This window comes from Aspergillus saccharolyticus (assembly GCF_003184585.1).
Source record: "Aspergillus saccharolyticus JOP 1030-1 unplaced genomic scaffold BP01scaffold_12, whole genome shotgun sequence".
Classification (NCBI taxonomy): Eukaryota; Fungi; Ascomycota; class Eurotiomycetes; order Eurotiales; family Aspergillaceae; genus Aspergillus; species Aspergillus saccharolyticus.
Window position 1 is genome coordinate 469,936 of NW_020290622.1, and position 26,432 is coordinate 496,367.

A 26,432-nucleotide genomic window follows, 5' to 3' on the forward strand; every position below is an offset into this window, starting at 1 on the left:
CCATCATACAAATGATTCCAGAATACTGTACTTGCTGTACATACTGTACATACTGTACCTCAACCAATGCCGGCCCTTCCCGCTCAATGACTTCATCTTGGGCGACCAACAATGACATCACCTCGCTCCCCATATAAATCCTATAACTCATAACCCATAACTACCTAGTACTATCTAGCACTTACAACCAGACCACAATCTACAACCACCACCACCACCACCACTACATCAAAAATGCCATCAACAACCACCCCCGACCCCTCTCACGAACAACGCACCCACGAACCCCACCCGACACCCCCCGAAAACTACACACCCGACCCCACTGCCTCCCTCCCCCTCCCACCCTCCCGCGCCGCCATCCACCGCCACATCCTCAACCTCTACGGCGGCAGCGCCTCCGAAGCCGACATGCAGGTCTACGCCCCGCGCGCCATCTACGACGACCCCTTCAGCTACTGCGACACGCGCCACAAGATCGCCGGCCAGTGGTATGGGATCCCGAAGCTGTTCGCCCACTCCGAGACGCTGGCGACGGAGGTGGTCGCCAACGAGGCCGATACGATGGTCTGGAAGCAGCGCCAGCGGTATACCTTTGCCGGGGTGCATGTGACTAAGACGGTGGATAGTTTGGTGAGTTTGCGGTTGGAGAAGGTTCCTCCTGGCGATGGTGGTGGGGAGGAGGAGGCGGCGACGGAGAAGGTGGTGTATCATAAGGATATGTGGAATGAGAGGGATTATAGTCATGAGGGATTTGGGGCGTGGTTTAAGAAGTTGAATGGGTGTGTTTTTTCTCTTGTTGCCCCTGGGGTAGGTAGGTAGTCGTGCTAATGCTGGGTGTAGGGATAAGTTGACGCATGTTACGAAGCCGCCGGAGGAGGTTTGACCAGAGTTGAGTTGCTCGGCAGGAAAGGATGGGTTGGTGTTTATGCTTGTTTGGGGTTTTAGACAGGAGTATCGTCTTTAATGGGTAACTACATGTTGACAAGACTGGCAGTATGAGGGAGTCAGTCAGTGGTCGAATGTGAGCAGCTTCAGATAACATCCTGAAGGGTAGATACAAAAAATGACAAGAGTGGGATTCGAACCCACGCCATCTTACGATGATCAGGAAGCTGTGAAGCTGGGTGTTAAGGTAACCTTAACCTGACGCCTTGGACCAACTCGGCCATCTTGCCTGTTGTTGTATTTAGTCTAAATTTGATGTTATACAAGCCAGACAGGTAGTCAACGTGTTGACCACAACCATACCCTAAAACATCCTACCAACTATCCGGAAAAGTCACCCCCTCCCAACTCTCCCCCCCCTTAATCAACACCTGATCCAACCCTTCCTCGCCAGAACTCACCCACAACACTTTACTAAAATACCCCGTACTATAATACTGGAACGCCACCCCCCCGGGGACAAACACCACATCCCCACTCGTCACCGTCGTCGCAGCATACTCCCCGATCTGCACCACCACACTGCCCTCCTGCACCTGGAACGCGCAGGCTCCCGGAAATGTCCACGTGGGCACCGTCACCCCCGCCGGAGTCGTGCTCAACGAGATGGTGGAGAGGGTGTAGTTGACGTCCTGGGCCTGCGTTGGGGTGACCAACGGGGCGACGATCTGGTACCCGTACTGCGAGTTCAGGTACTTGGGTCCCCAGCCATTCGCAATGAAGTAAGGGTCGCCGACGGTGGTGGCGAGGGCGTTGGCGCCGTTGTGCCAGACGGTGTTGCGCGGGGCGGTGCCATTCACAGTGTCAGTGCGCGGGGTGAAGGATAGTTTGGCGTAGACGTCGTAGGATTCGAGGGAGGAGATGGTGGTTGCGTCGGGGCCGGTGGCAGAACTGTTGCTGCTGCTGCTGTCCGAGGAGGGCACATACGGAGTGTGGGTTGTGTCGGTGATGTTGGTGCCAAGGTAGTAGAATAGGTCCCTGTGGAAGTCGAGTTGTGTTAGTATGCAGTATGCAGTATGCACCGGGGCTGGCTTGGCGGGCTTACTCAAATCCACCAGGCACAATCACCCCCACCATCTCGGTGTCCGGGTCTTGGATCTGGAAGGTGTGCGTGACGTTGCGCGGCACGCTGCCGTAGTCGCCTGCGGACAAGACCCGCGTCTGCTGCGTCGCATTCTCGCTCTGCGCCCACAGCTGGAAGCTACCCTTGCTGCAGAAGAAGTTCTCGTAGTGGCTCTGGTGGATGTGCGGGAGTACTCCCAGCGAGTCGCTGTGCGGCGCGTTGGTGCCCATCAGCGTGAACGCGTACCCCGAGGACGGGCCGGTGACGTAGAACCGGTACAGCTGGGTGCCCACCGTCACGGCCCGCGCGTGCGAGTAGTGCCGGATCACATAGGGGCGGACGTATTCAGGGGCATTTTCCACGATCAGAGAAGTGGAGGAGGAGGAGGAGGAGGCAGGGAGAGCCAGCGTCTGGCTCAGGCTGGAGAGCAGGATTGCGCCGGCGTAGTTCAACCGCATTTCGAACGGATGTCTGATAGAACGGGATGAGAAAGGTGCGATCCTACAAATCCAGTCGATCGACATCCAGCGAGTAAGAGTATTTATACATCGCTGCAGCACCATCTCCCAGTGGACCCCTTTACATCGAGCCGATGAAGCCCACTTTCAGCGATCAGCATTGCCGATCTGGATGGTTGTGTACTCACGGATCTTGCGCTCCAGGCACCACTTGCCGGGGAAGGAGGCCAACATGGACAGACCTGAATGACACATGCACGTTGTACAGCACAGCACAGCACAGCACGTTGCTACGCAGTCCTATAGATTGACTGCTACCGCTGGAACCCCCGGGGCTGCAGACGATCAGATCCTTTCCCAAAACGGGATAAACGGTGCTGCATCCCTGGCCCACCGTTGCGTTAGCGCCGTTTCGGAAATCCCGAGATTCTGCAAACAGAAACTGCTATGGCTACGTGCCAAGACGGAGAGTATACCGGATGGCCTCCGGAGGCCGCAGGGCCAGCAGCTGCACATCCTATCGCTAGCGAGTCAAAATTCGAGATAGTCAATGACCTAGCCTCAAGGGTCTTGACAGAGGATGCTCCCATTAGGCATATCTTCAGTTTAGTTAAGTTTCGATCAGAAGCACACAGGTGGTTCAAAGGCTTACCTCACGGCTTGGGCGGCTTGGCTCTGAGTGTCCTGCTTGGCAGCAGCGAAGATGCGAGAACGGCATGAGATCACCAGAAGATCTTTACTTGTTTGGAGACTCACCAACTGCAATCGTTGGACTACTAAGCGGATACTCGGCTGTTGACGCCCAGCTCTTCCGTGCAGACCGGATGGAGCGGCTACGTAGTCCTATTCACAATTCGGATAACGTGCAAGAGGTGGTCTCGAGAGGCCTTTTGCACTAGCAGTCGCATTGGTACCCGCAGTACTCCGTACTACGACATCATAAAGAAGCGGTCGGTGTTTTATCAAATCTTCCCGTGTCTTCCTCCACGTGTCGGGCGCTATTATGCCGAGTGATGCAAGTCGCAGGAACAGTACAGAGAAAATGCCGATATACGTCCAGCGACACAACCAATGGCCACCCCCAATCAAACTGCAAGCCACATGAGCTTCGACGGCCCGTCTTGCCGGGTAACTAGGGTTACATCGATCAGGGGTCAAGCAGCCGCTGCCTCGGGATATCCGAACTGGCCGAGGTGCCGCCGGCCGTTGACCTCAAGCAGCAAGCCACCCATCGACCTCGGATCAGACTTCGGCAATGGGAGTGTGACAGCCCCAGCTGTCATTGGGTCACAAGAAGCCGGGGTAAGGGAAGCGCGGGGTGAGTGATGCCGCAAAATGCGGAGCGGCCGGTCAAACCCCGGAAATTGATTAAATATAGGCAGGGTGATATCGTTCATGCAGGGCTTCCTAATGCCTCCGGGACCCTTGACGCAGCCACCCAATTTGAATTTCCGGTTTGCGAGAATGGGCGTCACCTCGTTGATCACTTCTCAGCTGCTGCTGCTGCTGCTGCTGGCCCTTCCCGGGCTCTGCGTGACATCCAGCATGGAGGATGCCTTGACCGTACACACCGACACCGGCAGTTACACCGGCCTCTACAACCCCGAATACCCTTCCGTGCGCGAGTTCCGGTCAATTGCCTACGCACAGCCCCCGGTGGGCGCCCTCCGCTGGCAGCCCCCCGTTGCGCTGCCCGCCTCGCACGCCCACCACAACGCAACGCAATTCCCCCCCGCCTGCTCGCAGTATGTCTACCGGGGTCCCGCCTTCTTCGGGGTCCTCGCCCCCGACTACCTCATCTGGAACGGCCCCGATCAAAACTCCACCGCCGGGGCCGTCGCACACAACAGCGCGGAGGACTGCCTGCACCTGGCCATCTGGACGCCCGCCAACGCGACGCGGACCTCCCGCCTGCCCGTTCTCGTCTTCTACAGCGGCGGCCAGTTCCGCACCGGGGGGATCCCCGTGCCCTACCAACTGCCCCCGGCCTGGGTGAACCGCACGCAAGGCCACATCGTCGTGACGACCAACTACCGGTTGAACATCATGGGCTTCCCCAACGCGGCCGGCCTCGCCGACCAGGACCAAAACCTGGGGATCCTCGACCAGCGCGCCGCCCTGGAGTGGGTGCACCGCAACATCGCGGCGTTCGGCGGCGACCCCAGCGCCATCACGCTCTGGGGCCAGTCCGCCGGCGCCATGAGCGTCGACTACCACACCTACGCCTTCTGGGACAACCTGCTCGCCCGCGCCACCATCTCGCAGTCCGGGACGGCGTTGAAGACCACCCCCGCGACGGACCCATCCCACTCGAACTTCACCTTTGTCGCGAAGCATCTGGGCTGCGATTTCGGGGAGGATGGCGCCAAGGAGCTGGACTGCATGCGGCGCGTCCCGGTCGAGCGGATCCAGGAGTTCGTGGGCCAGTACGGGGATGCGAAGACCGAGCCGACGATGACCTTCGCCCCCGTCGCGGACGAGAAGGTGATCTTTGCGGATTACGCGGCGCGGGCGGCCCAGGGGTACCTGGCCAATACCTCCGCCATCTTCTCCAATTGCGCGAATGAGGCCGCCCCGCTGTATCCGTTCCCCTCCACCAACGTGTCGGCGGGGCCGTGGCAGGCGGGCGTGGACACGGTGACCCTGCGCGATTGGTTGTGTCCGACGGCGAAGGCGAGCGTGGTGCGCCATCAGGCTGGGTTGAAGACGTGGCGGGCTCAGTGGGCGGGCAATTTCTCCGATGTGAGTCCGTTGAAGTGGATGGGGGCGTATCATTCGAGTGACTTGACCATGCATTTTGGGACGTTTGGGATCGTGGGGGGGAAAGGGACGGAGGTGGAGGTGGAGACGAGCCAGGTGATGCAGGATTATTTGTTCGAGTTTATCAAAGATCCAGAGCATGGGTTGGAGAGGAAGGGGTGGATGGCGTTCAATCCGGAGGCGGAGGGTGGGGGGATCATGAAGCGATTTGGCGCGCAGGGGGTGGTGGAGCAGGATGTCACCGGGGATGAGGTGCAGGGCGCTTGTTGGGGGGAGGGAGTGTATGATCCTTTCCCTTGAATGAGTTCATATCTGTGTGTAATCTATAGCAGACAATCGACAGCGTGGGTAAATCGCCATCAAGTATTATCAAAGTTCAAGAGCAGACTTGATGAGAAATTCGAGCACATGTGAGCTGTGATAATGCAACGACGCTGTGTAATTCAGGACTGGACGATCGTGATGAATTAAAAGGGAGTTTAGTCTCTGAAGAGCCACTGTTGTGGTCTGAGGGAGGTCTACTCGAGAAGTTGTTCGTGGATTTGACCAGCTAAAAGCTAAAAACACGCAGCGGAGTGAATACAAATCCCACCTAACAGAACAACAACCATCCAGCTCAAATATGGGTATTCACTCCACTGACACCCCCCCTCAGCCTTCCCACAAAATCCTCAATCGTATTCACCAACCCCATTGTCCAACTCAGATGCGGGGAATGATCCGTCGCCGCGCGATACACGACGAATTCCTTCTTCCCCTGGCGCCGCAGTCGCTCGTTCTGCGCCTGCAGCATCGCCTCCTGATACGCCATGCCCAGCGCCAGGTCCTTCTCCAGCAACAGGTACGCGCACGGCAGGGCCGAGTAGGCATCATTCGTCAGCTCGACCGTCATGAGCGGCTGGGCCGTCAACGTGGTCGACCATCGCTCGCCCTCCCCCCGCGGAAGTTCCCCGAACATGTACTTGGCGCCGTCGGTGATGGCCATGAGACCCTTGGGGCCGTATTTCTGTTCCCCCATCTTCTGATTAGCCATCCTGGGTGGGTGGAGTGAGAAAAAGAGTCCTTCGGAATGGGGTACATACACTCGCTCGAGCAAACTCCGGCACGAAGAAACTCCCATCCGGGGGTGTGAGCCAGCCGCTCACGGACTCGCCGACGGGGACGAGGAATGCGCTGTAGTAGAAGATCCCGATGATGCCGGGGGCGCGGTGGGCGCTGGCGTCGGGTCGGACATGGTATTTGGGGAGGGCTGCCTGCGTGGCCACCCATCCACCGGAGGAGTGCGCGACGAGCAGCACCTGTTTGCCTTCTTGGGTGATGAGTCTCTCCAGTAGATCGAGGATGACCTGCACGTCCTCAGTGTCGCTGGGGTAGCCGCCTGGCGGGGCGGGGCGGTCGAGGTCCGGGTGGCGGAGGTCGTCGCCAACGTTCAGCCGGCGGAGGTCGCAGGTTGGGCGCTGGGGGCAGTATGTCTCGAAGCCGTGGAGGTTGAGCTGTTCGATGAAGGGGGCATAGGGGGCGGGAGTGTGGTAGGAGCCATGGCAGATGACGAGGGTGGGTTGTTGGGTGCTTTTCATTTTGTCACTGCACGGTGTTTTGTAAGGAGGGATTGTTTGGGGTTGAAGAGGAGGGCTGGAGTTTGAGTGGGAGGTTCTGTGGTGAGGATATAAGTAGTGTTATGTTAGGGTTGTTGATGGTCAAACCCGTGCAGTGAACGAGGGCCAGAATATTCAGTGTGGATAACTTCATTCACTGATCTAATATTCAGTGTGGATAACTTCATTCACTGATTGGATCCTTGATTGTATGGAGAGGACCACACCCCGTCGGACTCCGCTTCCAGATGCACCCAGATTGGCCCGTTCGTCACATTGTGGGACGGAGCTACTAGTGCTTATCGGTGAGGTAAAAAAAGCCTCACAGGGATGTTGTGATTGAAGTATAGTAACTATGAACACTACCTGTCAGAACGATAGCTCACCTTGCAATGGTAACGCCCTAGCTTGAGATTGATCAATGCTTAGCGAAACAAGTCATAGTTACAGTAACACTCCTCCACCCACAACTATTAAAGCCTGCCACACTCCCAGACTCAGAATTCTTCCATTCAGCTAGACAAATCCCCATAACAATCATCACCAGACCCAGAATGAGTCCATCCACCCCCTCAAACTCGCCTCTCGTCCTCCTAACAGGCGCTACGGGCCTTATCGGCTTCCACGTCCTCCTGGCCCTCCTCCACGACAACTACAACGTGCGCATCACCGTGCGCACCGAGGAAAAAGCACAGCACCTCCTCTCCCATCCCGTCCTCCAACCATACACCTCCACCTCCACCTCCACCCCACAACTCACCACGATCCTCATCCCCGACATCACCGCCCCAAACGCCTTCGCCGCCGCCCTCCACGACATCACCCACATCATCCACACCGGCTCCCCCGTCCCCATCCCCGGCACCGACCCCGTCCGCGAGATCTGGACCCCCACCGTCACCGGCACCGCCCACCTCCTCCACGCCGCCCTCCACAGCCCAACCATCCAGCGCGTGCTGCTGACCTCCTCCATCGTCGCCATCATCCCCCCGGCCCCGTGCTCGGGCTCCTCCGACCCCGCCACCGCCACCCCGACCATCACCCCGGCCGCGCGCGTCACCTTACCAGACCAGATCACTGAAGAAACCATTGCCCAACAAGACGTCTTCACCGCCTACGTCCTCGCCAAGATCACCGCTCTGAACGAGGCGGAGGCGTTCATGAAGACGCGCACCTCGTCCTTCAGTCTCGCGCATATCATCCCGGGTTATGTGCTGGGGCGGGATCGTTTGGTCACCACTGCGGACATGGGAGTGGGGAAACCGAGTTCGTGTGGGATTCTGTTGAGGGGGCTTTTGGGCATGGATGGGTCCGGCCCGTTGCATGGGGCGTTTGTGCATGTTGATGATCTGGCTGAGGTGTTTGTCAGGGTGTTGGAGAGGGAGGGGCAGGAGGGGCAGAAGGGGGAGGACGAAGTAGAAACAGAAGAGAAGGTGGAGAGTTGGGGGGCGTATGTGCCGGTGGAGTTTGGGGAGGCGTGGGAGGTGGTGGAGCAGACATTTCCAAAAGAGGTGGCGGAGGGGATTTTGAAACGAGGGAGGTTGGAGACGATTACGCTGGATGTTGAGGCCAGGGAGACGGAAGAGAAAGTGCTGGGGAGGAGGTTTAGGGGGTTTGAGGTGGCGGTTCGGGATGTTGTGGGGTGGCATTTGGAGTTGTTGGGGAGGGAGAAGTGAGGTACGGACTACAGGGTACTTGATTTATTTATTAGATGAAGGTGCGTTAAGTTAGATTGTAGATGTCTGAATCTGTAATTGTTACTGAAAATGATTGTGATTCTAACCCGGTAATAGGCACCACCCAGGGTGAAAGAGCAGTCAGGGAGCACTATACTCCAACACACTTCCACTCTCATCCGTCTCATAACCACAGAGCTCAAGCATGTCCAACGTCTTCTCCACAATGAGAGCAAGATCCTCCCAATCGGGCGGAGCAGCAATCTCTGCGTCCTGGCACTCGTCCTCCGCCTCGGGAAACAGCTCCCGCAGAGGCGTCGGAGATCCCTCGGGCTGATCCTCATGCCCGGAGTCCTGGGACGGGCCATCAGAACTCTGGCTCGTGCAATACTTCGACTGGAGCTCCTTCCCCGGGATACCATATGCGTCGGTGAGTAACCAGAAGGCGTTGTTTAGGGGGATGACCGCATTCACCTCCAACCTGCCGAGCACCACCATGAGCTGAAATAACGCACTGGTTGGGCTTCGGCACTGCGGGTCGGTGAGGACGTGTTTCACGGTGCCCGCCAGCGAGCGAGCATGCTCCTTCGGCACATCACTGGCGACCCGGATCAGCTGCGCGTCGGTTCCGATCGTCTGCGCCTCCGAGTGGAGGGTACGCTGCCAGTATTTCTCGCCGTTGCGGGGGTAGACCATCGTGGTGGTGCCGTCCTGTTCCATGCAGAGGGCCCAGTCGCACGGGTCATCGAAGCGGGCGATGTAGAGATTGATGAGCCCGGCTGGCGGGGTGGGCTGGTCAATGGCGTCTTGTTGCTCGGTGGGTGTGTCCTCGGGGTGGTGGATGTGACTGAGCTGGTCTTCCTGGGGTGACATGTACTCGTGGTCAGACATTGTGTTCGGTTGAAACTGCATGTGTGAGAAGTGTGGTGATGTTTGAGGAACCAGTGGTTGATGGGCTTATATAGATCCTGGCTATGCCAGAATCAACGGGTCTGGAACAATGGCCCTTAAATGTTAACGGAACTTGTGACATCAGCCAGGTAGAAAACAAACAACGAGGGGAACACATCACAGCCAAGCGTCGCTTTATCATGCATAGTCACAAGCTGTGGTCCGAGGTTTTACGATTTCTCTCTTTCAAGATTGGCGGAATTTCTGCCCTGCGTCCTTAGTATGAATGGCTATAGATCTACTTCGACAAAGCACGCAAGCATACTCCCAACAATGAACATGCGCAAGACCCAGCTTAGCATACCCCAGAAAGGACCTTATCCGACGAAAGTCCAAGTCCGAAGAAGAAAGAGAAAGATATCCACTCAACGTGCATTAATGGGATTCTTTCCCTCACAAGCACTGAGGGTTATGTCTAGCATGTGGAGGGCTGACTATCACCCATAACTCACCTTATTCACCTGCTGGATCACTTTGGCTCGATCTCCTCCATACTGCCTTTTTCTTTGGGCAATCCTGAGCCACGCCCCGGGCTGCCGCGCGTTCGATGCCTACCGCAAGGGCGCCATAGCCTTCCTTTCGCAGGATGTCTCAATCTGAACAAAAATTTAGGAAATCTGGCTAGAAAATGCAAAGGATCTCGGGACAGTGCTGAGGTTGTACTGTATACTGTACTGTGTACTCAGGGCTTGGGCCGTTCCAGGCATCACCGGCGATCCGCATCGGGCTTGGCAGGGTAAGGCTGGGCGATTGGGTCTTCGCTAAACCATTGAGATGACAATGAAGGAATTGAGAGAATTGAGTGAAAGAAGATTATCCTGGTTGAGGATCTCCTTACTACTAGGTAGCTACTAGCTACATGCGATAAATACGACAGCCGATGTTTTAAGAAACCAGACCACAACGGCTCGCCGAGACATCCATCGTTACTCTACTTGATCTAGTATTGAGGTCGTTCTTGTTCCTAGAAGACTGAGTTAGGGTACAGGTGCTGGAAATCACCCATCTTACTGCAGAACAGGCTTGCTTGGATCCGGCGGGAATCCCGCCAAACCATAACTACCTTACTCCTCCAAACGATGTGCCAGACGCCAAGTATTGGAAATAAAATGGACAATAAGCAATTAGAATAAGTAAGAATGCGCATTGTCTTTTCTGTTTCTTTTTTACTATATTTGTCATCTAACACAGACCCACCGGGACATCTACCAAGCCTGTATCCAAGCAAGTAAACAGCCTAGTGACTACTCCAAGGTCGCGCACGAATCAATCTGGAATGGCGGCTTGAGCAGTTCACAAAGCATTCAGCACGATGAATAACTTGCTCGCCAGGCACTAAGTACCTAGGAATGCTTGCTACTCATTCCTCTTCCGACACCTCTCCAGACCCCGACCCATTTCCCTCCCTCGCTATTTCCGTGTCCGGGAACAGATTTCGAGGCCACACAACGGTCATATCCCGCGCCGCAGTCATCGCGTTCCTTCTCCTATGCAGGGGCGCACGCGGTGCTTCCTGACCGTCGCTGCTCGAGTCACTGTCCAAGTAGGAAGAAGACTCCTCCGCGCGCCGCAGCAGCCGATAGCGCAGCTGACGCAGCGACCTCTCGACCCGCAGGCGATCCGCCTCCAGGGACAGAACCTGCGCGCCCTCTGGCACGTACTGCTCCGGATCCTCAGGGGCGGCGTTCCCACGCCACCCGTGCGTCTGGAACCAGACCTCCGCCCCGTTCGCCATCGCCAGCAGCGCCTTGCCCTGCCGCACGCTATGGCTCCCCGGGGGCTGCATGTTCATGAGCCGGGTCTCCAGCTGATGCTTCATGTGCAGCTCCGGCCGGTCCAGCGGCCGCCCGTAACAGGTGATCTGCATCATCATCACTTCTTCTTCGGGACCGCCTCCTGTCTGCGCGGTGTCGGGCAGCCAGCTGAGCTCGACCGTCTCGTACCCCAGGGGCTCCTGGGTGGCGCGGTCGGTGAACTGCTTGCTGACGAGCTGGTAGCGTCGGAGTCGGTGTTGCTGTCGCTGCTGCTGCTGCGCCAGCCATGGGGGAACCGCGTTGCTGTGGAAGGTGAGCGAGAGGAACCGGGTGAGGATCTGCACCCATATCTGCGCCGTCGTGCGGGCGTCGACGGACCCCGCGCGTCCCTGCGCGGCGGTGATCGCGTCGCGGATGGCCTCGTCGCCCCAGTACTGCCAGGACCGCGTGGTGGGTTCCAAGGGTTCGGCGACGACCGGGGGGATGTGGACTACGCAGGTATGGGTCGTGTAGGTTGGCGCTGGGGGTTCGGGAGTCGGGGAGTTAGTGGCCATTCTATTGTGTCGTTGCGATTCTGCAGGGCTTAGCTGTATGCGTGCTGGATAGAGCTTGGCCAGTAGTCTGGATGCTGGGTAGGGTCGGAGACCCACCCGTGTTCGCTCCCTTTATTTATAGCATGCTGAGAAGTTAGCAGAGTTGAAGCGGTGCAAGAAACTTGCAGTACTTTTCCAGCTGATAAGGAGTAGTTCTTCCTGGGGTGGGGAGGTAAGCCCATCACGGTCAATGGAACTACCGGAAGATGCAGCGAGGATTGTCAGCACCCTGTTCTTCATGGGTATGGTTTTGTTGAGAGGACAATGACGAACTTAATTGTTGCCGGAGGGTCTGAGATGTATAGCTTTGTATGGTCACTTCGTTCGGAGAGAGAGAGCCTTTGGTGTCCATCTACCCTGTGGTGGCCTCTCTGCACCGTGATCTTCTGGATCCACACAGTGGGAATGACAATGCTTTCCCCGTCAGCTGACATGTGCATTGGAGGCTATGGGTGGGTTGGCGAGTCCAGCCTCGGGAGGAGCATTGCTCTTCGTCGACGATGCCACTGCTTGCCTGCTCAGTCGCATACCAACGAAAAGGGACTTCCCGCCTGCGCATAGGCGCTACTGGTCATTGGGAAGTGGAGGGTGTCAACTTGAAGTGACTTGCATGCCATCGTTGCCGGAACGCATGATAGAGTTGATATCAGGATGCCCTGATAGTTGCTCAAGGAAAGAAGTACGCGAGGGCGGCAGAGCTTCTATAGTAAGAATTTGGTCAGATAGAACAAGTTGTGAACGGAGGAGTGGACAGAAGGGCGAGATTAATATCTTTGACGAAAGATATGATCCAATTTATGTTGTTCACGAGTGGAAATCAAAAGTCCGGGTTTGACGACTACCGCCGCTCACAAGTTGGTATATACATACATACAAACATCCAGGCGTAGGAGATGAGTAGAGTACCCACAAGACACAGTTATACCCCGACTGGAGATCTGCTCTACCACAAAAACGAACCCTGCCACGCCCCCTCGTCCCCCAACCAGCCTGCCCCACCTCCCACCGGATCCTCCATCCCAAACAAAGCATCAGAGGTCTACATTGGAACAAATCAGTCACCCATACCTCGACCACAAACCACAGAGACAGAGAAAGAGGGAGAGCACTAACCAGAAGATCCAAGTCCCAATCACCCATCGACTCCGCTAGCGGACCCCCACCAGTTGACCCTGACATCCCTGGCTGTCCTGCGGAAAAGTTACCACCATCAATCCTATCCCCAGCACCAGCACCAGCTGTACCACTAGAAGCATCACCATCACCACCAGCCGCCGCCGTCGCCGCCGCCTCAGCAGCAGCATCAGCTACATCCCCACCTCCATTCCCATCCCCAAGCACACCCGCCAACACTCCCAACGCCACCTCCACCGCCCCTTCCGCCGCCGCAACCAACACCGCCCCCAACTCTCCTGCTGGCACCCTTCTCAAAACCGCCTCCACCTGCGCCTCCACCAGACACTGCAACAGATACCCCTTCATATTCGTCTCCCCGCTCGCAAGACACCGCAGCAACCAGCTCTTAGCTTCGCGGGTAATGGTCAGCAGGTCCGTGCGGATGGGGAAGCTCGCCCTATTCCCATCGGGAGTAAACGGCGTGGTGGTCAGCGATTCCTGGACCTGAGCGCGGAGTTCAAGGGCGGCGAGGCTGCAGACTTGCACGGTGGTTTGCGTGAGGGGACCGGCGAAGTTGGTGATGTATCTTGATAATAATAGGAGGGAATCGGGTGGGGTGGGGGCGTGGGGGGGAGGGGATGCCGAGGAGGGGGTGCAAGGTAGGGGTAGTCGGGTTAGTGGGTGCTGGATGATGGCGGAGGTGGGGTAGGCGGTGCACCAGATGCGCACGGAAGTTTCGGTGAGGACTTTGCGGGTGTAGGCATAGGTGGCGGGGTCGTGGAGGGCGGGGTTGAAGTAGGGCATGTGCAGGGCGATGAGGTGGCGGTTGATGAGGAAATCGAGGAGGTGGAGGGAGAAGGGGGAGGGGTGCTGGGAATTCTCGGTGGTCTCGGTGCTGGGGCTGTTGGCAGAGAACTGGTGGAGGGAGTGGCAGAGCTGCTTGTAGGCGGTGCGGAGCCCAGCATCAAGACGCAGCGTTTCGTCGTAGGTGCCCTTGGAGTCGAGGTTGTTGAGGGCGCGGGTGATGGCAAGGCGGGCGGGGAAGGTCTTGCGCAGGGCGATGGCGATGGAGGTCTGGGTGAATGCGTGGTCTGCTTTCGGGGTCGGGGGGTCTGCGTCGGTGACGTTTGTGAGCTGATCGTCGTCGAAGTTGCTGGGCGGGCGGGTGTCGAAGTCTTCCAGCGAGAGCAGCGGGGGCCCGCCGGAGGTCATGCTCGATGAGAGCGAGAGCTCGAGCACGGTGTTCCACAACCGGCGGCGCATCTCCGCGGCGAACAGAGTGCGCTTGGGCAGATGGTCTGGGTCGCGGTGCAGGCCGATGTGCATCGCCATGCGGAGGACCGACCCGGCAGGGATCCAGGTCAGCGTGGCGCCGATGCCGGTGGCTTCGCGCGCCAGCAGCACCAGCAGATTGAGCTGGAGGAACTGCATGCTGAGATGCAGTTTGTACTCGGGCTTCGCGAGCAAGGTCAGCGCCTCGTAGACCCAGGCTATCGCGGACGGACGGAGGGTGAAGCGCTCGTCGTAAGTGGCCGCTCCAATCGCCAGGACGAGCTTGAGCTGGATCAGAAACGCAGAGTCCGGCGTGGTGTGACCGACCCACAGTGCATCGTAGTCGCGGCGGAAGGTGGGGATGTGCAGGATGCGGTAGATGGCTTCGCTGCTGCGCAGGTAGCAGTCCACAAGCTCATCGGCCACTTCTTTCCGAGGCAGGGGGATAGCGGTGACCACCGGCCAGCTGGGTGTCCGCCTATCTTTGATGAGCTTGCCTATTGCTTTACATTTCTGCAGCTTGGAGAATGCTTGACTATTGACATTCCGCGCATGCGTCTCGAGGACTTGGAAAAGATTCCAGAACTAGAAAAGTCAGTCCGAGCCACGAAAAGACACCAAGCAGGCACTCGCCTCGGTTGCCATGCCGTTCATCCAGTGACTTTGACCAAAGAGACGCGATTTGTGCATCAAGCTACGAGTGATCGCTCGGGATTGGCCGGGAAAAATGGTCTCATTGTGCAGGTGGAACAGCCCCGTCAAGGTTGAGCCTGCCGTTACAACTTCACCTATAGGGGCCAGTGGAGGCTCGCCTGCAGACTTTGCTGCCGTCTCCGCCAGTCGCTGTTCCAGCTGACGAACCCTGTCTTTGAGGGCCTCCACATTCTGGTCGGAGTGGGGACTGGTGATGGTCGAAGCTTTGGTGGAAACTGTGGCATGCACTGTGGAGTGAGGACTCGAGACGGAGGAGGCTGTGTGGCTGGGACGTGACAGATCATTATCCGTGGGGATCGCGTGGGCGACTGCGGCACGAAACGTCGGCGGGAGATGCTGAGGGACCTCCGAAGTATCATATTCGCAGAGGGCCTCGTTTTTCGAGCGTACACAATTTCTGCAAGGGGCCTGACGATCACATTTGATCTTTCGCCGTCTGCAGAGAGAGCAGGAGCTGGCTTCGGTGTCAGCGCGGGGTTAATCAGGAGAACTGAGAATTCTCCGATCTACTTACACGGCGGGTCTGCGACGTCGGCGCACAGGTCCTATCATGGCTGAGTGTCGAACCGTCCCGGCGGTAAGCATCGATACTGATTGTAGAGGATATTGACTAGTTACCTAAGGGTCAAGGAGACATTGTAGACTGCCGTGATCATGGGGGGTGACTCGAGGAATGCAAGTGGGGGTCAAACGGCGGAGATACTGGGGGAAATTCTCGGGAAAGTCGAATCCCCCACTCGCCGACGGGGATAGCCAGGTCATGTGATGCGATAGCTATAGTTCCTTGCTGCCATTGCTCCAGGTCTTGATGGAGTTAACTGAGTCAGCTGATTCGCGAAGATCAATTGTCTGGTGCTGAATCTGGATTATCCAGCGCTTGAACATGAAGTCACTCGAGGAGAATTACCTTGACCTGCTCCTTCACATTGCTGGCTGGTGAGGAACAATGACTGCGTTCTTGGTCCAACTGGACGCCCATTTCCCGACCGACGACCGAGGGCCGAGTCCGCCCCGTCAGCCCTATGGATATCCCCCGCATGCTGGAAGCAGTCGTACGGTCACATCTACATATAAGAGAATGGAGAACGATGGCATGGTATCACCCAGAATCTCGTACTACAGAGCCTAGAGGCAGTTTGAGCTGCTCTACTACAATTGTACCACCCGTATCGCGTCATGGGTCTCACCAAACCCCACCAGACCTCCCAGTCGGATGTGGAGAAAACAGAGCCTATCGTATCCGCTGACCACGCCGCGGCGCCAGACGGTGGTCTCCAGGCGTGGCTGGTCGCAGGCGGGAGCGCATGTATCATCTTCTCTTGTCTCGGGTTTGCGAACTCATTCGGGGTCTTTGAAGAGTACTACGCGGCCAATCAGCTGCGCAACGAGTCGACTAGCAGTATCGCCTGGATCGGGTCGGTATGCACCTTCCTCCAATTCGCAGCAGGCGGGCTCGGAGGTCCATTGTTCGATCGCTATGGCGCATGGGTCAGTATCGTCTCATGCCGGTTAGTTTTGCGGTCCGCTAACGTAGGGGTAGGTGATCCGTCCGGCTGCGGTGGTCTACATCGTCGCTATGATGATGACCAGCCTCTGTTCCAAGTACTGGCAGTTCATGCTGGCACAAGGCGTCCTTCTCGGTACGGCGATGGCGTTCCTTCAGCTTCCGGCCATGGCAGCCACGGCACAGTACTTCGACAAGAAGAAAGCAGCGGCACTCGGCTTGATCATCTCCGGTTCGTCGATCGGAGGCGTCGTCTTCCCGATTGCCTTGTCCAAAATGCTCAACAGCTCATCGCTCGGGTTTGGGTGGTCGGTGCGAGTGATGGGGTTTGTCATCATTCCCCTGATGGGCTTCGCCTGTATGGTCGTCAAGCCCCGCCTGCCTCCGCGCACGACCTCGTTCTTCATCCCGGAAGCCTTCACGCAGGCGCGGTTTGATCTCATCGTCGCCGCCTTCTTCTTCATGTTCATCGGACTATTCACGCCCTTGTTCTATCTTCCCACCTATGCAGTCACCCAGGGAGTCGACGCCACGTTGGCCTCGTACCTGCTCGCCATCCTCAACGCGGCGTCCACGTTCGGACGCATCATCCCTGGGATACTTGCTGATAAGTACGGTCGAATGAACATGTTTGCCCTGGGAGGGATCGCCACTGGGGTGATCAGCCTGTGTATGACCAAGGCGCAGTCCACGGCCGGGCTGGCGGTGTACGCCGTGTTCATCGGATTCGCATCGGGCACAATCATCTCGGGAGCCACCGCGGCTCTGACGCTCTGCGTAAAGGACGCACGGGATAGTGGGACATATCTGGGGATGGGGATTGCAGCCAGCTCCGTCGCCGCCTTGATTGGACCCCCCGTGATCGGAGCATTATTTGATCATTACGGAGGCTTCCTGCAAGCGTCCATTTTCAGCGGCGTCTTGTCTCTGGCAGGCGGCTGCATTGCCTTTGCCGCGAAAGCGACTACGTCAGGAGGTCTGCTAGGGCGAGTATAGGTCTTTTGGAGGAATTGAACACCCGTTGTTTGCATGAGAGTGGCTTCAGCAGGCAGCTCGATCGACCGATTTGGTTCCGCTTGATGAACTACGCAGCTGGCGGGAGGATGACCTGTGTGCCACATATTTTTTGTACTTTCAAAAAGTTAGCCCAATGTCAGTTTAGCCTCCGCTTCTAGGGATACAGCTATGAACTCGCGTCAACCGTCTCTCAATAGAAGGTGTCCGTGTAGCAGTCAAGGGTATTTCATTGGTTAGACCGATCCTAGAGGCGGAGCCAAGGGACGAGTCATGCTACTCTGGTTGAGCCGATCGATGGTGGATAGTGTGGAAAGGTCAGTAAAATTGTACAACATCCGCAGGTATGACGAGTTATCTCCATTGCATGAGACCACCTCGCTTAAATTAATAGTGCCATTCTAGCATGATCGAGTGAGGAGATATCACGGTGACCCCATGCGGCCCGACAATAGGGAAAGGGCAGGGAATAGTGGGTGGGGGCGCGTCTGGGCGGCTCTCACAGCCAAGGGAGATCCTTCTTGGTAATGCTTCCAGGGATGCACCACTGGTTGACAGAAGAATCCCAGGCTATTGTTGCATTGCAACACTAGCTATTTGCCCATGACTATTGGCTCGGTTCAACGAATAGAAAGGGAAAGAAGAGGCTTTGGTAGACGGGGAGATGCCCAGATTCCACTGCAAGGAACAGGCCAAGACCAGCCAAGAAAATAGGTGGTTGGTCGGGGATCCAGGGCGGAACCATTTGCGGACGGAGAAGGATAGTGCAGTCAGTACCTAGTAAGTTAACTTGAAGGCTCAATAATGAGACCGTCAATATTCTAGGAAGTGATAAGCGATGGAATGGCGAGCCCGTGCACTATCTGGAGTGGATGGCTTGGGGAACCGCGAGCTGGGCCAAGCAGGATGCATGGAAGAATTCCACCTTCAGCTTCAGTTGGGACTAGCCAAGCCCTCAAATAAGAATCCAGGGATATGGATGTGTGCTCATGTGGTTCATGCATTGATTCATTGTTCAGCGAGATGAAGAGGAGGGGGAAGACGAGGGGAAGAGGGGGAAGAGGGGGAAGATTACCAGTCACCTGGAGCACTCGTGTTCTCCGCGATGGATCACGGGACCAGGTACTTATTAGGTAAGGAATCCCGCGGTTGGTTGGCCAAAATCCTGGGGTAAGACAAACCCAATTCAAGCTGGACAGAGTTAGTGAACGACTAATATAGTATAGACTACCTTAGAGTTACTAGTATAGTAGTCCTGATTCTACTAAGTCTAGACAGAGTGCCGGACCGCCCGTTTGGGGCCGGGGTCACGGGGCTGCAGCCGAACGGTTTTTTATTATGTCATAGAATGCAGCCAAACCCCGCTGGATGGTCAAATCACTGCATTCCATATCCTAATGGAAATCATTGAGTGACTTTACGAGCATTAAGTACCTAATCTAGTAGTCAGGACTTCGGAGTACTGGTACTGTCATGTCCAGAATTATTATGACAGTCATGACCTGATCGCCCGCCTCTTTCATCTCCGAAGGTGGGTGAGATACTCACTTAGGACAAAGTAGTTAGTAGTAGTAGTCAACTAAGGTAACTTGACTAGTTCGGGGATAAAATAAGAATCAAGCGCTTCTAGTCGCGATCGATCCACCTTACTGTACAAATCAGCGAATGAACGAAGACAGATGGCGACCCGGAGAGATAATCCGTGAGATGCAGGATGATGCAGTGAGGTTGCACATCTGATTCATGATGATTTCTTTGTTTTCTTCTCCGCTGTCCGATCCACCCTGATTTGCTTCTTTTCCGGCTCCACCCACCACTCTTTGCAATTTGCCTTACTTAATGGAAACCTGACGTCGTGGTTTGCCGCCTCACTACTCTTTTTTTTTTTTTTTTTTTTTCTTCTTCCTTTCCTTCTAGGTTCCTTCTTTCCTTTATAATTATTTGCCATCGTGCTCCAGTTCTCTCATAGAAACACTGATCCCTGTTAATTAATATTCACTGCGTCTACCCTCGAAGTCACTCAATTAGAAGGACAAGTGCTGTCGTCAGGGATCGGCGATTTCCATCAGCAACACTCCACTTGAGTGCATAGGCTTGTCGCTCGGGACGCCGCCTTGATCCCAGTCTACTGCAATCTGTGACTAACAGCTTTCATCTTCATCCTCCGCTCGCCCCTCTTGCTGTCTGCTGTCCAGGGGGTTTTTCAGTGGAATCCGGGGAAAGTGAAAGAAAAGGGAAAGGGAAATTAAAAGAACAGAGGAAAAAAAGAAAAAGAAAAAGCTTTTCCTTCCTCTCTTCTTCCATTTCCTCCCCTCCTCTTTCCTCCGTCTTCCGTCTTCCTTCATCCCGCCGCCTCACACTCACACACACACACCCACAGTCGGCTCACCACCACACCACACCACCACCACCATCCCCCCTCGTCTGCCTTCGTTTGCTAATTCGCGGCGTCCTATTCACTTGCTTGGGACTGGCCCTACTTCCATATAGAGCCTTTCCCGTCCGCAGTAACACCGTTACCCACCATGTCTTCCGCCGCCACCGCTCCCACCGCAATTGCGATTCCGAAGCAAACCTTCGTGAGATACACCTCCTCCGGGACCGCCTCGCCTTCCAACGGCTCACGCAGCACCTCCCCCCATTCTCCCTCGTGTTCGTCAGCGGAACATTCACGGTCGAGCAGCCGTCGCCGGGAGTCTTTTGGCTCGATCAAGGAAGACGTCGACGGTAGGAGATCTTGCCACTCCCACGGCATTTGAGTCGTGGCTAATACATTCCAGGCATTGCGCAATCGTTCGTCGATACCCATATTGATCAATCCCCTCAGGAGACCGCTAAGCCTAACCCTTTTGAGATGCAGCCGACTCCCGACTTCTGCTGCCCCTGTGGTGGCTTTTTGGGATGGAAGCAGATCCGTTTGGGGGGGAAGAGCTTGAGCCGCAGCTACAGTGATCTACGTGGGCTGAACCAACTGCACTCCCGTTGGGCGTGGGAGTCGACTTCCCCGGTGGCGGAACAGCCGAGCCAGACCCTGCAGGTTCCGGAACAGCAGCAGGTGGTCGTCGTGGAAGAGAAGCCCAAGCCGGTCCCCGGAACCTCGCGCCTGGAGAAAGTCCCCCCGGAAGTGCTGGGTAAGAGCTCGTCCTGTGCTTCTCAACGGTCCCGGCTAACAAGAATGACAGATCAGATTATCTCCCTTTTGGCGCTTGACGTACCTCCCAACGGTTATACCCCGCGGAATGTCGATCTTATCTCGTGCCTTCTCACTTCCAGGACTTTGCACGCGGCTACGCTCAGCGTCTTGTATAGGAACATGACTTTCCCTCACTCCATCATCTTCTCCAAGGCCTTGAACCACATCTCTCGCTATCCCGCCCTGGGCACTTTGGTGCGTCGTCTCGACTTCTCTCACTTTACCTCGGTGGGTCTGGGACGTACCAAGCAGATGAACTCGGAGATTCAGAACCTCACTTCCAAGACATTGCTTCAGTGCTTGGAGCTGCTGCCAAATCTGCGCGAATGCTTGCTTCAAGAGCACGTTGAAGGTGATCTTAGCATGGAAGTTATCCGGAAGCTGTTCACAGGCCTTCCCAATTTGTTCGCAGTTGATTTCTGCGGCTGTTCCACCCAGTCGTTCTCCAGCCTCTTCCTCGAAGCTCTGACCGCGGGACCTGGGCTTCCGGCCGTATTGCCCAATCTGAAACGGGTCTCGTTGCACGAATGCAGCAGCTTGCCGTCTGTGGCGTTCGAGATCCTGCTTCCCCGTTTGGTGAACCTGACTCATCTGGATCTCACCCACACTCAGGTCAGCGAGGATGCGTTGTTCTCTATCCCGAAGACCGCTCAAATCACCCATCTCAGTCTATCCCGATGCAGTCGTCTTCGTGGCCCCAGGGTGGTGGAGTTCCTGACCACTCACCCCGCGGTTTGTGACTCCCTGGTGTATCTGAACTTGTTGACCGATCCTACGCGCTCCCGTCTCCTGGAGGAGGAAGATGTCTCGGCTCTCCTCCCGCACCTGCCTTCCACCCTGTGCTCTCTCAACCTTGGCGGTGCGAAAGTCACCTCGGTGCACACCAAAGCCCTGGTTCCTCTGACGAAGCACTTGGAGGAATTGGGACTGAGTTCCTGTGAACTTTCGGGCCAGGATCTGAACCAGTTTTTCGTTCCCCCTCGACCGGCCACGGGGGCCGAGAGTGCGCCGCCCACTCCGATTGACAGCCTTCCACCCACTCCCCTTGAGGCGGTGCCCCCGACTCCCCTTGCGGAGTGGGTTCCTCACACGCTGCGTTACCTGGATCTGAACAAGGCGCCTCAGCTGACCATCGGCACTGTTTTCAACCCGAATGCCTGTGTCATCCTTTCGCAGCAGACCTACCCTCTGCAGGTGATCGAATTCAGCGACAAGCTGATCGCTCCCCTGCGCGAGAGAGCCCGGAACGCCAAAACTTCCCCCGGCTGGACGGTTCGGGAGCTCGGCCGTCGGGGCTGGTATGTGCGCGATCCTAGCTCGATGCCAAACTACGCGCTGGACGATGGTTCGCGCGACTGGAAGATGGGTGCCAGATGGTGGGGCATGAGAAAAATTCCCGTCGCCGTCGGAGAGGTCGGTGGCATCTACGGACACTACATGTTCAAGAAGTGATTTCTTATTTTGCTGCAAGTTGTGTGGAACTCTCGACTCTTTTGTCATGAACAGTTTTATACCCTGCTGATGTTCGCATGGCGCATCTTTCGGATGATTATTTGACTTGATGATATTGCACGAGCGCCAAAAGTGTGGACATGGTTTACGATGAAGTTTTGCATTGTGGTTGTCTGCATAGCAAGCGATTTTCAGCCAGCGTTAGGTATGCCTTGACGGTCTGATTACGGCTTGCGCTCATGAGTGATATCCTTTTGTTATGGGTTTGTTAGTTAATTATTGTGTATCCTAGTCGGGCGATTTGGAGCATAGCGGTGAAGTTTCCTTGGTCGTTATTAGGTTGTCCATTAGGTGATTATTTCCCAACTTCAACAATTATTCCTCCTCAATTCTTTTTCTCAGTTGCGTTACGAGAGATTGGTTGCTAGGGATGATACTTGGCGTCGAACGGGAACTCTCCGGCCTTTCCGCCATAGAAAAAAAAAAAAAAAAAAAAAACAACCAAACCCCCTCCCCCCACCATCGGGAGAAACCGGGAAGCCATCGGAGCCGTCTTGCCCAATTCATCTGACCGGTAGGACCAAAATGCCCCCTTTCCGGATCACGGCCTGTGCAAAGAATTTGGTTTTCAGCACGACCAACGGCACTGATACGAATGACATTGAATTCTCCAATTGGTACTTTCATGTCATTACAGATCTTATCTGGCCGTGCACATGCTATTCAGGGCGTTTGGGATGAAAATCTAACCTTATTCCCCGAAATAGCTTCCTCAAAGAACTGATTGGTGCGATTTACTTGCGTTAACGGTGCAGAGTGGGGCGGGAGGGCCTCGTTGCGATGGAGTTTTTCTAGTTGCATGAGATTGGTTGATGGGTAGGTACCTTATGGGTCGTCAGTCAAAAGCGTTTGTGTCCGGTAACTCCGTTCCTGTAGAGGGAGTGGGACCGTTTCTCCGATGGAGTCATGGAGATAAGATGCGGTGTGTGGATTTGGGGTTAGTTTTCTTGTCCGCGGTGGGAATGTATTGTACGGAGGAGTCTTTAGGGCTATGGCCACGTGCTTAACTTTGAACTTTATTGGTTGGATGGACGCATGCAGTATAGATGTATCATGTAGATAATGATGTACTGCGCTGTCGGGATTGAAGCGAGTTGGGTGTCGAGTTGGTCGGTGGGGAGAGATGGGTGATGGGTGCGAGTGTGCAGGATGTCTTTTATGAGAGGGGTTGTGCTATATATGCAGCATTGTCCGAAGATACCCTGATCTTGCAGGTACGTACTACGCTTGTTCTGTTGAAGCCGGTCTGTGTTTTTTCTGCTCTTTTCTGGAAAAGCCAGGGTGGGTGATGGCGATGAGGATGGTCGGGTAGGGCTGGGCCCCACTATAGAGTAGACACTCATGTTGATCGCGGAGTCGGTTCAAGTAGGGTCCAAGTCGTAGGTCCAAGCATACTGCTGAGATGACTACGTAGTATGCCCCTGTTGTGATTTGGATTTTGTTGGACAAGTGAGTTGTGCACCAGATCGTCTATCACCCTGTTTAGCAGGTTCATACTCTAACAGGTTTGTTCTTCAGAAGAGTCGTCTCATTGGCGCAAGAAGAAATCCATAGATCTTTGCTGATGTATGAGTTGATCGGTCAGCGAGAATGAGCTGACAAACCCATACCCGGTGGGAGCAATTGCCACTCCCACTAAGCTATGAGTCAGTCATCAGACACCCATGTTAATAATACTCCCGAGATATCCTCCAGAAACCCTTTCGAATGTTCGACTTCGGGGAAGTGGGAAAAGCCGCAGGGCCGGACGGGGAGGATGACGGGTCGCCGATGGCCCATCGCCGAATGACATCAGGTGGCCTATGCCGAGACTACGTACCTCGCCGAGCATACTTAAAACCTCATTCTCTGCTGCGAGGTTAGATATCCAGAGTATACGCCAGCACCTATAAGCATAATTATGAAGCTGCCAGGGTCTATCAGCGCTCAGCGTGCCGGTGGCATCCTGTCTCCGGCTCGGACAACCGCACGGCGAGTGATGCTCAATCGGATGTGTTACCATCAACCGACCATCAAACCCTACTCCAGTATACCACCACCACCTCCTCCTCCCATGCAACAACCCATCCTACCCCCTCCAAACACCACCATCCTCAGCACCTCCCCAACCACCCCAAACATCCACGCCCTCTTCGACCCCCCAACCAGCACCTGGCAATACCTCATCGCCGACCCCACCACATCAGCCGCTGCCATCATCGACCCCGTCCTCGACTACGACCCCACCACGCAAACCATCACCACCACCACCGCCGACACCCTGCTCGCCCTGGCCGCCAGCAAGCAGTACACCATCTCGCACATTCTGGAGACCCACATCCACGCCGACCACCTCACCGCCGCCGCCTACCTGCAAGCCCGTCTCGCGCAGAGCCAACCCTCCAAGCCGCCGATCTGCGCCGGCCACCGCATTTCACAGGTGCAGCGGCTATTCGCCGCCCGCTACGCCATCCCCGCGGAAGAGTACCAGCCTCCGAAGGGAGGGTTCGATAGACTCTTCCAGGACGACGAGACGTTTCGCATTGGGGGGTTGGAGGCGGTCGCGGTGCATCTTCCGGGACATACGCCGGATCATTTGGGGTATCTGATTGGTGGTGGTACGTTTCTCTTTTTGTGTTGGGGCGGGGTTTCCTGTTCAAATGTTGTTTCCACTCACTCACTAACGGTTGCACACAGAAAACCTCTTCAGCGGGGACTCCCTCTTTCACCCCGATATCGGTACCGCGCGCTGCGACTTCCCCGGCGGCTCCCCGGAACAACTCTGGGCGTCCGGCCAGAAGGTGCTTGCCCTGGCCCCGGACACGAAGGTCTGGGCGGGACATGACTATCCCCCGCCGGCTGGGGGCAGGAAGGAGGTGGTGCCGTATGTGACCGTCCGGGAGCATCAGCAGGGAAACCGGCATCTGAAGAAGGGGGGTCCCAGCCGGGAGGAGTTTGTGAGGCTCAGGGGAGAGAGGGATCGGGGGTTGGGCGAGCCGAGGCTGTTGCATGTGGCGTTGCAGGTTAATGTGAGGGGAGGCAGAATGCCTGCTCCGATCGGGGGGGAGGGGGGGTTGAGGTTGTTGAGGGTGCCTGTTCGGGGGGGTAAATCTTGGGAGTAGGTGCTGGTCATGGAATGAATGCGTAAAGATGCTATGTATATATTATTCCTGGGGAATGGGTTTAGGGTGTGCCGGATGTACTGTACAGGGTATAGTATGTGTGTAGGGTTGTGCAGGATACAGCTTGTTGTTAAATCATCTATGGGCATCTACCGGTACGGTACATACTCAAGAAGAAAAGAGTCAATTGAGCAAATCAGATAAGCCAAAAACGTCCTGGGTTAAGAATAGGTGATAGTTGATATGAGTACTACTATAATATGATTCAAACTGCAAACCCCATTCACTGACTGAAACTCCATCAACAAACAGACGGGCCCTGCCCTCTCTTCTGCACAGCGAAATAATCAGCCACTTGGCTCAACCATCGCTGATCGCACGCCCGCCGCCCGAACACCTCCAAGAAATCTGCCCAATACACCCCGGACTTCACCCCGCTCCGCCACGCCGGCTCAAGCCCCTGCCTGTAGATGTCATAGACATACAGCGCCCGCATCGCCTCGAGCATCTGCTTATCCCGCTCCATGAGGTTCTCGATGCTGCCGTTCTTACCACTACCATCTGTCTCCCTGTGCCTGTGCCTGTGCCTGTGTCTGTGCCTGCGCCTATGTCTACCTCCCTCCCTATCCTCAGTCCCACTCCCATGACTCAAACTACTAGAATCAACAACAGAACCCACCCACCGCACCAACCCATCATAAAACCACCCCAACCCTTCCCTCCCAGTTCCAGCCCCAGTCCCAGCCCAATACCCCGCACAATCCACGCACGGCCGCGACCAGCGATCCGTATCCGACACACGCGGATCCTCCGCAAACTCGTGCAGATCCTGCAGGAAGACCGCGTAGTCGGGGTCACCCATGGCCGTGCGCGTGCAGGTGAGCTGGTGGTGGAAGGTGGCGAGATGGTATAGCCCGCCTTCGGATTCGCCGGCGAGGCCGGGAAAGACGAGTTGGGGGAGGGTTTTGGGGTAGTCTTTGTGGTCCAGTGGGGATTCTTTCCAGGATTTCTGGTCCTGTCCAGGGGAGCCGCTAAAAGGGGAGGGGGTGTGGGGAATATAGTAGGGAGGTCTGTGGGTGGTTTTGTGGGTCGGTGGCAGTGGAGGAGGACAGACAGAGGGAGAGACAGAGGGAGAGACAGAGGGAGAGACAGAGGGAGAGACAGAGGGAGAGACAGAGGGAGAGACAGAGGGAGAGACAGAGGGAGAG

The 26,432-nt window shown here is 56.1% G+C and overlaps 11 protein-coding genes and 1 non-coding gene across 12 annotated transcripts; 6 read left to right on the forward strand and 6 right to left on the reverse strand.

The window, feature by feature from the left end:
- Nucleotides 1-58: 58 nt before the first annotated feature.
- Nucleotides 59-1,076, forward strand: BP01DRAFT_32936 (uncharacterized protein). Its single transcript, XM_025572986.1, has one exon. The coding sequence runs from the start codon at nucleotides 235-237 to the stop codon at nucleotides 820-822; it is 588 nt and encodes a 195-aa protein (XP_025431972.1). The 5' UTR covers nucleotides 59-234; the 3' UTR covers nucleotides 823-1,076.
- BP01DRAFT_t138 lies at nucleotides 1,068-1,178 on the reverse strand. Its single transcript has one exon. It is a non-coding gene; the product is annotated as a tRNA-Leu (tRNA).
- An 84-nt stretch (nucleotides 1,179-1,262) lies between these two features.
- Nucleotides 1,263-2,469, reverse strand: BP01DRAFT_397928 (RmlC-like cupin; the record flags this gene model as incomplete). Its single annotated transcript, XM_025578524.1, has 2 exons — nucleotides 1,263-1,926; nucleotides 1,994-2,469. 2 exons carry the CDS (start codon nucleotides 2,467-2,469, stop codon nucleotides 1,263-1,265), a joined length of 1,140 nt encoding a protein of 379 aa, XP_025431973.1.
- Nucleotides 2,470-3,933: 1,464 nt separating this feature from the next.
- Nucleotides 3,934-5,529, forward strand: BP01DRAFT_397929 (carboxylesterase; the record flags this gene model as incomplete). Its single annotated transcript, XM_025578525.1, has 1 exon — nucleotides 3,934-5,529. The coding sequence occupies one exon, from the start codon at nucleotides 3,934-3,936 to the stop codon at nucleotides 5,527-5,529; it is 1,596 nt and encodes a 531-aa protein (XP_025431974.1).
- A 316-nt stretch (nucleotides 5,530-5,845) lies between these two features.
- Nucleotides 5,846-6,806, reverse strand: BP01DRAFT_397930 (alpha/beta hydrolase; the record flags this gene model as incomplete). The annotated part of the gene is made up of 2 exons (XM_025578526.1): nucleotides 5,846-6,235; nucleotides 6,312-6,806. 2 exons carry the CDS (start codon nucleotides 6,804-6,806, stop codon nucleotides 5,846-5,848), a joined length of 885 nt encoding a protein of 294 aa, XP_025431975.1.
- A 572-nt stretch (nucleotides 6,807-7,378) lies between these two features.
- On the forward strand, nucleotides 7,379-8,500 carry BP01DRAFT_397931 (NAD(P)-binding protein; the record flags this gene model as incomplete). The annotated part of the gene is made up of 1 exon (XM_025578527.1): nucleotides 7,379-8,500. The coding sequence occupies one exon, from the start codon at nucleotides 7,379-7,381 to the stop codon at nucleotides 8,498-8,500; it is 1,122 nt and encodes a 373-aa protein (XP_025431976.1).
- A 141-nt stretch (nucleotides 8,501-8,641) lies between these two features.
- BP01DRAFT_382178 (uncharacterized protein) lies at nucleotides 8,642-9,391 on the reverse strand (the record flags this gene model as incomplete). Its single annotated transcript, XM_025577352.1, has 1 exon — nucleotides 8,642-9,391. The coding sequence occupies one exon, from the start codon at nucleotides 9,389-9,391 to the stop codon at nucleotides 8,642-8,644; it is 750 nt and encodes a 249-aa protein (XP_025431977.1).
- A 1,217-nt stretch (nucleotides 9,392-10,608) lies between these two features.
- Nucleotides 10,609-11,759, reverse strand: BP01DRAFT_397932 (uncharacterized protein; the record flags this gene model as incomplete). Its single annotated transcript, XM_025578528.1, has 1 exon — nucleotides 10,609-11,759. The coding sequence occupies one exon, from the start codon at nucleotides 11,757-11,759 to the stop codon at nucleotides 10,812-10,814; it is 948 nt and encodes a 315-aa protein (XP_025431978.1). The 3' UTR covers nucleotides 10,609-10,811.
- Nucleotides 11,760-12,687: 928 nt separating this feature from the next.
- On the reverse strand, nucleotides 12,688-15,673 carry BP01DRAFT_32952 (Zn(II)2Cys6 transcription factor). Its single transcript, XM_025572990.1, has 4 exons — nucleotides 15,415-15,673; nucleotides 14,820-15,354; nucleotides 12,912-14,771; nucleotides 12,688-12,837 (listed from the first exon to the last, which is right to left on the reverse strand). The coding sequence occupies exons 1-4, from the start codon at nucleotides 15,483-15,485 to the stop codon at nucleotides 12,742-12,744; spliced, it is 2,562 nt and encodes an 853-aa protein (XP_025431979.1). The 5' UTR covers nucleotides 15,486-15,673; the 3' UTR covers nucleotides 12,688-12,741.
- A 403-nt stretch (nucleotides 15,674-16,076) lies between these two features.
- Nucleotides 16,077-17,400, forward strand: BP01DRAFT_373472 (MCT family MFS transporter; the record flags this gene model as incomplete). Its single annotated transcript, XM_025576787.1, has 2 exons — nucleotides 16,077-16,388; nucleotides 16,441-17,400. 2 exons carry the CDS (start codon nucleotides 16,077-16,079, stop codon nucleotides 17,398-17,400), a joined length of 1,272 nt encoding a protein of 423 aa, XP_025431980.1.
- Nucleotides 17,401-19,624: 2,224 nt separating this feature from the next.
- Nucleotides 19,625-22,436, forward strand: BP01DRAFT_356179 (Leucine Rich Repeat domain protein). The gene is made up of 3 exons (XM_025574882.1): nucleotides 19,625-20,145; nucleotides 20,199-20,549; nucleotides 20,601-22,436. Exons 1-3 carry the CDS (start codon nucleotides 19,944-19,946, stop codon nucleotides 22,061-22,063), a joined length of 2,016 nt encoding a protein of 671 aa, XP_025431981.1. The 5' UTR covers nucleotides 19,625-19,943; the 3' UTR covers nucleotides 22,064-22,436.
- Nucleotides 22,437-24,176: 1,740 nt separating this feature from the next.
- Nucleotides 24,177-25,224, forward strand: BP01DRAFT_373474 (MBL fold metallo-hydrolase; the record flags this gene model as incomplete). Its single annotated transcript, XM_025576788.1, has 2 exons — nucleotides 24,177-24,720; nucleotides 24,800-25,224. The coding sequence occupies 2 exons, from the start codon at nucleotides 24,177-24,179 to the stop codon at nucleotides 25,222-25,224; spliced, it is 969 nt and encodes a 322-aa protein (XP_025431982.1).
- Between the last annotated feature and the right edge of the window lie 1,208 nt (nucleotides 25,225-26,432).